The sequence below is a fragment of the Schistocerca serialis genome, chromosome 3 (assembly GCF_023864345.2).
Source record: "Schistocerca serialis cubense isolate TAMUIC-IGC-003099 chromosome 3, iqSchSeri2.2, whole genome shotgun sequence".
Lineage (NCBI taxonomy): Eukaryota > Metazoa > Arthropoda > Insecta > Orthoptera > Acrididae > Schistocerca > Schistocerca serialis.
In genome coordinates, this window is record NC_064640.1 from 723,765,072 (window position 1) to 723,776,654 (window position 11,583).

At 36.4% G+C, this 11,583-nt stretch overlaps 1 protein-coding gene across 1 annotated transcript; it reads left to right on the forward strand.

The window, feature by feature from the left end:
* The first annotated feature begins 9,389 nt into the window (after positions 1-9,389).
* On the forward strand, positions 9,390-10,190 carry LOC126471148 (uncharacterized). The gene is made up of 2 exons (XM_050099246.1): positions 9,390-9,677; positions 9,846-10,190. The coding sequence occupies exons 1-2, from the start codon at positions 9,390-9,392 to the stop codon at positions 10,188-10,190; spliced, it is 633 nt and encodes a 210-aa protein (XP_049955203.1).
* The last annotated feature ends 1,393 nt before the right edge of the window (positions 10,191-11,583 follow it).

Genomic DNA, 11,583 nt, shown 5'->3' on the forward strand with positions numbered 1-11,583 from the left:
GGTTGCACTTTGGTAAGCATTAATTTCCTCCCATTCCTGCTGACACTCAAAGAATATCTGTGAAGAAACACTGTTGATAAAACTCCCTATGATCTCTCATTTTTCCTTCATGGTATTATTGTGGACTCATGTTTTGTTGTATGTCATAATATGACCAGTTATACTAGAAACATATTCTCTCATGTTTTTGACTGTTGGTCACATTTGATAAATAATTATTTGTCTTTGAGATTATCTGATCTTGTTAATGATTACCTCTTTTAAAGACAGTTAGAAAAATATGTCTATACATCACATGCCAGATAAATACTGTGTACTGGATAGATCATCTGTATCCAAAACAAGCTAAATTTATTCAGTGAAAGGCAGTTGTTGACCATCCTCCATATGGTCTCTAATTTGGCTAATGTTATTGCCTGTATCCTCTAAAAGGGTACTTTGTAGGTGGAAGTAATGTATTGCCTGCAAAATCTTAGGATGTATGCTCTCACAATACAGTCAGTGATTCATGTTCATTTATTTGATAATGGACTGCAAGGTTGTCACATGCCTGATTTTTAATAATTTTGATGAACATAAGAGATCTACATGTGTACTCAGCAAACCACCCTATGTCTCCTTCACCAATACTCCACATGCGAAATTTATGTTTTGTGCAGAGAAGTCTCTTGGTTCTTCAACCAGCTCCATTTATTCCTGATAAAACCACAAATAACACATGGGAAGACAATAGTTGATAATTGTCCTGATGGGCTCTAAATGTATAGATGTTAATGTGTTTAGCACTTTGAGGAGTAATATGTAGGAGTGAGTGATATTTTTCCTAACCAATGTTGGAGTGTATGGATTTACAATTTTGTCTGTAAGTCATTTTCATTAAACTGAAAATATACTTTGAGGTTGTGAGATTTATTTCCTATGTGGTTAATAATTCATGATTATTTAATTGATAATGCACTTTGAGGCTGTCCAAGCTATGTACTTCATGATTAATAATGTCAATTAACCATAGAGATTCACAAGAGTGCTCTGCAAACCTATTTGCAGAATGTATTACCCAGAAAGTGATGCAATTGTGAATGATTTCTTGGAACAACTACTGTTGAATAAACACCTCATGAGCTCTTGATTTTTTCATCATGGTTGCTTCATGGAGCAACATACTGGAGGATGCAATAATTCACCCACATATTTTTGGAATGTATACTCTCATAATCTGGACAGTTAGTACTGTACAGAAAATATATGCTTGGCTTTGAGGGATGGAGGTAAACAGCAATATCATGCAGCTGCAACAGATGTGTGGGAAGAACCACTGCACTAAACTGTGTATGCATCCTAATTTTTCCATCAGGGTATGGGGACCCACATATTGCAGGATATAAATACTTGTCCAACTATTCTTGGAATGTATGCTCTCATAAGCTGGACAGTTAGTCCTGTAAGCAGGTTCTTGATTTAAATAGTTTGAGATCGGCTTGTTTATGATTTCCTTGGCTTTGGCTATTCACATTAAAGAATACTGGAAACATATATTTCCACTACACACAATAGCTCAATGCTGTATGGTAGGGAGTGCTTCTGATTCAATTCCAGTTTAGTTTTGTTTGAAATATAACTGCAAATCTTAAATACTGTGACAACTCTCAATGGGTCAATGTATGTGTTCTGATTTTTCAGACGTTTTAAGAACAAGCTGTAGGAGGAAGTGCCAGTTAGCCTGAGCAGTGTTATAAAACATGTTCTAGGAATTTTGACAGGAATTAAATTTCAGTACATTAATAATGTTTTTAGTGTTGTCTGATTTGCTTGTTCAATAGCAATAATGTCTGTAAACATGGACGATAAACACGAGTAATCAAGCAACCATGTGATAGGGTGTAGTAGGGGGTACTTCAGTTACCACTATCAAATCTTTCGATTCCAATTGTATTTTCACTTGCTGAATTCCTTGCACTGAAATAGACTTCATTTATTCAATGAACAGCAACTGTTGACAATCCCCCATATGGCCTCTGATTTGTAAAATGTTATTGCCTGTATCATCTCGAAGAATAATGTCTAGGTGGACATGATATTTAGTCTGCAAAGTATTGGAATATATGTTCTCAGAAATTTGTCATTGATTCATGTCTATGTATTTGATAGTGGACACTGAGTATGCTCTTGTTAATTTCGCATCCTCTGGTGGTGTGTTTGTGTGATGCCACAAAATTGAGAACGTTAAGATATTGAGATCGTGCTCATCTCAGTGCCGCATTGCTAGAAGGTTCAAAAGAGCTGTCTATCATGTAGCTGAGAGTGGCATGACGGGTGTGGTTGGTGTAGATGCTGTCAATGCTGCAGTTTTCAGTGTGACATATGAGTGGCATTTCTGAATACTGTAAATCATGCATTTTTTTCTAACATGGAAACACAGGTACACTGGTGACAAGCTAACGTGGTGCAGAACAGACCAAGGTACCATCAGGATGTCAAATGGATAATCCTGAAATGCGCAGGAATATATGAATAACTACTGTTTGCTTTTACTTAATTTTTGGACAATCTTGTACCCTCTATGTTAAAGATATATAACTACGTTATGTTAGTCAGGAGTTAAATAATAAATCTGAACAAAAATGTTAAAATTTTATGGAAATAGTGTGAAAATGTTTAAGTTTTTTTGAAATTTCTGATTTTCAGGCTTCTTAACTGCCTCATCAGAATCAGTAATTCAAAGAATACTAAACGTTTCAGTAAACACAGTCTTCCCTGTTGCCTCCTTCAGTGTGTCCAGGTACTGACTGCCTTATCCTGGCAGGTGAGTATATAAAGCGAAGATGGCATCTATCACTTCCTGATAGTAAGAAGGAATCAGATGGAAATCAACTTTGGTTCACAGTTTTTGAAACCTTAAAGTTTATTGACAGTTGATAGAAACACAGTGTGTGTGCACCTGCTGTCAGTGATTTTCAGCCACACAGGTATTTGGTGTAATGAATGGAACTTATTACTCTGTCACAAATTATTAATATCATTATCAGTAATGCCTTAGGAACTAAAATGTGACTTGTTCCTATTTATGATGAGAGAAAGCATTAGAATTCCATTTTGAGTAGTTGACAGTATAATGTTGTTTGATATTTAAGTTTTACAAGGACATTCACTGGAAGAAGAGTGAGTAAAATGTGAAAGTGTCACGTTGTGTGCCTGGTGTTCACCTGAAATCAGAAAGTGGTCATGTGATGCCACTCTCTTACTACCTTTGAGCCATACCTTTGGATTCATCGCATTTCTTGGGCTCTGTATTATAACTTACATGTTACTGTGGTATGCCACTTCAAGGCAGCATCAAATTTGTTACAATTAATTATCAGCTAATGACCCCTCAGCAGTAAAACTGCTTAGTAGATTCTAAGATAAATGAAAGTGATGCACAGAACTTTATGTGATCGTTGTGGTCATGTAGTCAGAAAGGCGCATTTACTGAGTTCAGGGGAGTACATTCGTATGTTGGCACATTGTAATACTTTTTTCATCTTAACATTTGTTGTAGTGCCTTCTGGCAATTTATTACTCATTTAAAATAAGTACATTCTGCAATATTCGAAGTTAATTACATGTTTCATATCAAATATACAAAATACAGTAGACAGTAAGTGCCCTCTCATTACTAAGAGATGTAACCCAAGCAACATGCATAAAACTCAATGTACAAAAAAGTGGTGCACCTCACACCTCAATAAAATCTGAACCCTTTTCCTCATGCTGAAGGACACAGTTGAAGACAGTCTCAAGAAAACAAGAATAGATATATAAAGTTAAGAAAAATACACAGATCTGAAATTACAGCAACAAAAATGAAATCAAATGAAGAGTATATTTTAAATACTAAGAACAAATATAGAGCTGCCTGGAACATAGTTAAAAGTGCGATAAACAAGCAAAAGGAAGAAATCAGTAATCCAATTAATTCTAACATACTCAATGAACACTTAATACATTTCGTAAATGCCCATGTACCAAAATGTGACGATTTAACTGATGCGCAAGTCTTTCAGTTACAATCACTGAATAAAACAGATTAAGATTTAACAGTAGTAGAATAACTGCTACAGATATAAATAAGTCTGCAAACTAGCTGAAAAACTCTAGAACAGAGAACTACTACTTATACAGTAATTTTGTACTAAATGCTACAGTTAAGGAAATCAGAAATCCTCTACTCTACCTTGCAAATAAAGTCCTTGATGATGGCATTTTCTGTGATTGCCTTAAAATTATGGTTACACTCCCCATATACAAAAAGGGTGAAAGAGAATTACCAGATAATTATAGACCAAAGTCAGTTTTCCCTATACTGGCCAAAAGCATAGAGAGTTGTTCACACACAGATTTATATATATATTGAGAGCAATAAATTACTTAATGTAAGCCAGTTTGGATTTGGAACTAATTAGTCAACCATAAAAGCTATTGAAAGCCTGATGACTGATATCCACAATGCTTTTAAAGGAACTCTTACCACCTGTCCAGACTTAAGCAAAGTATTTGATTCAGTACCACAGGAGATAATCGTTAAAAAAATTAGAATAACATTGTATTGTAGACCAGTCACTTAATTTGATGAAATTACACCCAAATAACAGACAACAGCTAGTGTATGTCAATAGCGAAAGGTCATAACTAATGAAAATTAAGAGAGGAATTTCACAGCACTCTCGGTTGTTGGACCCTTCCTCCTTATTGTGTATGTTAATGGCTTCTCTAACTATATAGCCTGCAAGAGGTGGTAAAAAAAACAATGAACTTTTGGAAAAACGTAGGATGTGGTACTTTGCAAACAAGTTATGTATAAACAACACAAAAATGCAATAAACTTATTTTAATCTGAAGGTATGGAAGGTAGAGAATCGCAGTGTCAAACTATTGGGACTAATAACAGACCAAAGACTATTATAGGATGGCCATATAAGCCAGCTGACTTGCAAATTTTCATGCATGTTATTCCTGCTGTACAAACTAAGATATTCTGTAAAAGTTTATTGATGCTTTGCTAAGATGCTTTCTTTCAGTCACAGTTACCATATAGGAATCTGCTATGGGGTAATTCAACAGGCACAAACTGTGTAATGAAATGGCGAAAAAAAGGAACAGTTACATGTATACAGTGATTGGGTCCAAGATAAACCTGCCTAATAAACATAATTACCCACCCAAGTCTTTGTATGTATAACTGCTTAATGTACGTAAAAGAAAGTATACAATAATTTACACAGAGAATATGTTTACATTCCACAGCACTAGAAACGACTGTATGCTGGATATACTGTATTCTAGGCTGTCACTGACTCACAACAGTCACAGAAAAAAAAAAAAGGGTTCAAATGGCTCTGAGCACTATGGGACTTAAATTCTGAGGTCATCAGTGCCCTAGAACTTAGAACTACTTAAACCTACTAACCTAAGGACATCACACACATCCATGTCTGAGGCAAGATTCGAACCTGCGACGGTAGCGATCGCACAGTTCCAGACTGAATCGCTTAGAACCCTTGGCCACCCCAGCTGGCTACGACAGTCACAAACACCTAAATCTACAGCTATATAATAAACTGCCACTAACAGTCAAAGACTTCACCTTCTTTAAATTTAAGGAGGTTATAGACACATCCTTGAAAAATAAAGCATATCATACTACTCAATTGAAGAATACCTTGGAAGTAAAATGGAAGGAATGTATAAACAATAAAGTAATGTGACTACCATTAAGTAGACGTATAAAAGTGTATAATTAGTTCTTGAATGAAGTAAAGAATGAAATAGTGTAACTATCATTAATTAAAAGTGTAAAACTGTATAATTGATTCATGAATGTAAACTGTATAATGATTATTACTGAAACCTTCTGATTAGTAAGAAGTTTATATATTTATGTGTGTAAAATGTAAACAAATTAATAGCTACTAAAATGGTGTATGTATGTATACATGCATAATGTATAATGCATAATGTATAACGTAAAAGTTAGTGCCAACTACACTATTATGAAACTATAAAATGTATTTTGACAAAGCCAGTTGCATGGTAAACATGCTGAACGGCTAATAAATAAACCCATATAAAAGCGTGTTCTCTCAGTTTCGTGTTTCTTCAGTTTCATGATCTTAGTCTGATTATAAATCGAAAGATGAAACCGTTATGAAGAAAACAACAACCTATCGCAAATATTTGACTGTTTTTTCCGAATATATCTCGAATTCCGAAGTTGTGATTAGACAGGAGCAGCTTAAATTGCAGCGAATGAAATGAACAACATCGTATTTACAGACTTGCTTATCATCAATACTTTGGTGTTTATTCGGAAAATGTTGCTATTTTGCAGGGTGTCCCTACACAGGAGCCAAAGAACACAGCCTAAACTGCTGCGAAAGAAACACGCTGCACTCATACTTGTAGTCATACTCGTGACAAATGTTTGAATGCAATCGAATACTTAAAAATGCTTTCGTAAATCTGTCTGTTAAGATAATGATCTTATCACACAGTGGACGAGGAAAGTCACGTGACCCCAACGCCATCAGCACGCGATGGGGACGACCATGGAGGTAAGAATAAGGGGAGACGCCGTGACGTCACATCTGGGAAGCTATGTGAAACCAAGGGTAGCCATCTTTATACAAGCAAAACATTGCTGCCGTAAGTTTGTGTGCTTAGACTTGTCACTCATTTTTGGAAGAATTTTGCGCTATTATCGCGACCTGTGTGGTGTTCAGGCGTACGAATTGTTCTGGCTGTGACGCGAAATCGAAGGGAATAACATTTCGTGTGTAGGTTGTCTCGCTAAGTGTAATTTTACAACTTCATTGTGAACAAACGTGTACATCATCTTTACTTGCACTATAGCATATTTGTCTCTTTTATGATTTTAGATTTCCTGAAGATGAAAGTCTTAAAGCTCTGTGGGAAAATGCCATAAGTAGGAAGAATTGGTGTGCGTCTGAATGGAGCACTGTAATTTCTCAGCATTTTCGAGAAGAGGACATGACCGAACTTCTCCTTCAACAATACGGCTCCAAGAAAATACTGTACCATCAATATTTCCTACACACTAAAAACATTTGCAAAAGGTATGTTAATTCAAATATTTAAATTCTTAGATTACAAGTTCATATTTCAGTATAATACATACGTATCGCCGATAATAGAATTGTTGAGTAACTCACTTTCTTTCTTCATCATGAACCAAATTCAAAAACTAAGATTAATTTAACTAGCATAAACAATTGGCCTAAACAGGACACTGTGTAGATTTACCAATCTATGTATTTCCGTAAATGTTTGTGTTATTGAACAATTTTTCACAGCAGCGTAACATATCTGAAATGTTCCTGTGCATATGACAAACATGATGAATCTATGGGGCCTTGGAGTGAGGGTATAGCTAACTTAGTTTTCAGTTTCTATTATTGAGCCGTAACTCCAAAAGTAACTGAATACACATATGAAGTAAATTTTATCAGTTATGTGAATATTTAGGGCAGTAATTTGTGAACATCTCTTGTTTCTGGTGTACTGTGTTGTACAATATTTTATTGAACTGTCTTTGCTAGTTAATGGTAGTTATGATCAAGGAGTAATTGATACATCACAAGTTTACTTATCTACGTTGATTGTGGGAGGATTCCTACAGATAAATTGAATACATTAATTTAACTTTCCACATCATTAGCTCCTTACACATATCTTTTGCCTAGGAATGACTTCATGCTGTGTACAGAATTTAAGAGGGGAGGTGTTGGAACACTGAAGTGTTTCTACATGTACACAGTATGTTATAAAGAGATAATCTGGTTCTTCACACTGTCATGTAGAAACAAATTTATGAAACTCCTTTTTGATGAGCATTAGCCTTTGCACACAAGAGAATATTTGAGAAGAAAATTCGGGTTCACTGTTTAGATCATGAGACAACTTACTCTGAACAAGTTTAGCTGGTATAATTATTTAGTCAAGTCACAGAAATTAGCACTTTTGCTGTGTTAAATGCAACTGTGTATGTGGGATAAGCACAGCAAATAAACATTGCTTTTGTTTGATCCACTATTAATGGACATTCTCCATTGAAAAATATCATTATTGATTAAAAAGCCTTCGCAATACCTTCTTGTTATCATTAACCACTACTGTGGAACATTGAATATGCACCAACCACTAACGCAAATTTAGATATAACACATAATTTTATAGCATTAACTCTTAGATGAGTTGTATTATGAGCTTGTTAACTGACAATACCCATAGCGTTACAGTGTGATAGTTAAACAAAATAACCCAGTGGAAGTATTTTACATGTTCAGATTTTACATATTTTCATTAAGTGCGTATTAATTGTAGCTTTGCACATGGGAGAAATCTCAGATTGTCTGCTGAACACAACAATGGGTTTGGATAGAGTAATGAGTATTTTGTGAACAAAATAAATAGATGCTGAAAAATAAAATTTATATTTCTTGAAAGGACTAAGAATAGGAATATTTAGTGGGCTGCAACATGCCACTCATGACAAAGACTGTAACACCTTCAACCATCTATCAAAAAACACACAGTTCTTATTGTTTTTCATCTGTTTACTTTCTTTAAGGAGACAAGAAGAGAAAGCCACCAGCACAGCAAGAGAGCTCTGCTTTCCCATCTTCAATTTTGGCTACCATCAGCAGAGTGCAGCATGAAGTAGTTCCTGCTCTTGTTCCTAAGCACACTGCAGGACCACCAGAACATAGTCAGGTATCCTCTGAAAGTGCTGAACTGGAGAGGAACTGTGAACACATCATAATAAAAACTGAACAAGTACAAAAAACAAATTAAAACTCTTCAGCGGTCTAAGCGACGACTTAAGAAGAACATGGCTTCTTTGAGTGCTGTCACTAAGGTACTGAAAGACAAGCATCTTGTGGATGAAAGTTCACAAAATATACTAGAAGGCATACCTGGAATGCAGAGAGACCTGCTGCAGTGGTAAACTGAGAAAGCTAGTCCACAGGCTGTACCTAGGACACACAGCACAAGGCAGCACACCTTTGCTTTGACGCTGCATTTTTATTCCCACAGGGGGTGTAATTATGTTAGGCGCTGTTTTAATACACGTTTGCCACACCCCAGAATGTTATCGAAAGGTACCAGTGTGTAGGTGGATCGCCTGGATTCACATCTGAGGCGTTTAAGGTAATTAAGGCAGAAGCTTGGCACCCCACAACAAAGTTTCTAACTCTGTGTAGCTTGGTAGTTGATGTAATTGCCATCAGGCAACATGTAGAATATGATGATACATGCTATTGCGGTTATATGGACATTGGGTATCTGTAGACACAGATAATTTGACCGTTTCTAAAGAAGCATTTGTGCTCATGCTTGTGGCTGTTAATGCTTCTTGGAAGCTCCCAGTTGGGTATTTCTTGACTGCTGGTATAACTGGGGAGCAAAAAGCCAAGATAGTTAGACAGTGCATTGATCTTGCTAATTCAAGTGGTGTGAAAGTTGTTTCACTCACATGTGTTGGTTCAGTTAGCAGTTTGTCAATGGCTAGATATTTAGGCTGTGATCTCAATTGTGAAACTTTGAGAAGTTCTTTCTCAGTTGAAGGGAATGATCATGAGATGTCATTATTCCTAGACCCTCCACATATGTTCAAACATGTTAGCAGTGCTTTATGAGATAAAAAAGTACTTTTCGATGAGCGAGGCTGTATCATTTCTTGGCACTTTTTGGAACTGTTACATAAACTGCAGATCAAGGAAGGGCTCCAGATCAGCAGCTAGATTTCTGCCAGTCTCCTTAATTTTCTTTTTTAAAATTAAATGAAGGTGCAACTGGGTACTCACCTGCTTAGCAATTCTGTGACAGATGCTATACAGTACTGTTGTGATATGAAACTCCCAGGATTTGAAGAGGCATCTGGAACAGTAAAATTTATACGCATTTTCAGCTGTCTCTATGTTGTCTGCAATTACAGAATACTTTTACAAAGTGGTTTCAAGAAGGCATTAAATACAGCAAATTATAGTGCTGTAGAGGGATTTGTTTTAAAGGCACAGAAGTACATCAAGGAACTCACTGTCAGTCCAAATCCTCAAGCAATCAAAGTTATTGACTCAGATAGAAAGACAGGATTTATTGGATTTGTGTTTTACTCATGTTTAGCAAATTAGTGGGAGTACAAGCTCATGCTCCTCAGCTGAGATTCCTACCTCTGTACAAATGCTACCAGGACCAATTGGAAATGTTTGTTAGTGCCATCCAAAGTCGTGGTGGTTAGAATAACAATTCAACTGCTCGCCAGTTCGTTGCAGCATACAAGACACCAGTAATTCATAGTGAGATCCTTAGATCAGTAAAAGGGAATTGTACACTTTTGGAGGAAATTCCCATTCTTACTTCCAACAGTTCCACTGTTGAAGATCACGTAAATCACACTTCAGAATGTTGGCAGTTACTAAGCATGGAAAGTAGAGCAGTGACACCTGACCACAATTACTTTGCTACTGGAACTTATCTCTCTGAAGAGGCCATCCGACTGTAGTGTATATAGCTGGGTTTGTGGTGTATTAAAAATGGCTCTAAGCATTATGGGACTTAACATCTGTGGTCATCAGTCCCCTAGAACTTAGAACTACTTAAACCCAACTAACCTAAGGACATCACACACATCATCCATGCCCGAGGCAGGATTCGAACCTGCAACCACAGCGGTCGCACAGCTCCAGACTGTAGCGCCTAGAACCACCCGGCCACACCGGCCGGCTGTGGTGTATTACTCAAAAAAAAAAAAAAAAAAATACGCCTTACTGTGTGAACCATGTTTCTCCATGTTATGAGGTGGTTGTAGCCATGTTCACTCGTTCATAGAAAAAGTAGAGGATGTGTGGTTTTACCATAGAAAGATATTGTTGATATGTATGTGTGCGTGCAGAAAAAGTGTTCAGGTGCTATACTACAGGTAACTCAAAAGTTCCATTGAAAAATCTCTTTTCCAAATTTGGGTCTGGGGTGCTTAGTGAATTCATATTCAAGCCAGTGTTCAAGGAGTTAGCAGACCACATGAAAAATAAGCATTCCTTGGAAAATCATATTACACTGCTGATTAAAGCAATTGCCACAAGATACCTCCTGAGATGACAAGAACCTGCTGCCAAGAGAATAACTAATGCATTGCACGAAAATAAAATCAGGGGAACTTATACAAATTGAGTACTCTTTAAAGGTCAGTAACTGATATTTGTACACATAGGTCTAGTGTGTGAGGCATCTAGTATCAAGCAGTCATTATATTAAGGCAAACCAATAACGTGACCTTAGTATATTTAATAAATGATGCACATTGTTCCTTTTCGGTAGCCCTGCACCTGCTATACGGACGTCTGAGTCACAGCTCTCGTACAAGATAAGTAATTTAAGTAGTAATAAACTGTTTTTCACACTTTAAACTAACTTATTACGTTAATTATAGTGCTCCTCAAGCGTACCATTAAAGGTTTTTGTCTTACTCGCGTATTTTTCACAGTAATCACGTAAAGTTCGTTTGTTTACATATCGCGGCCAGGC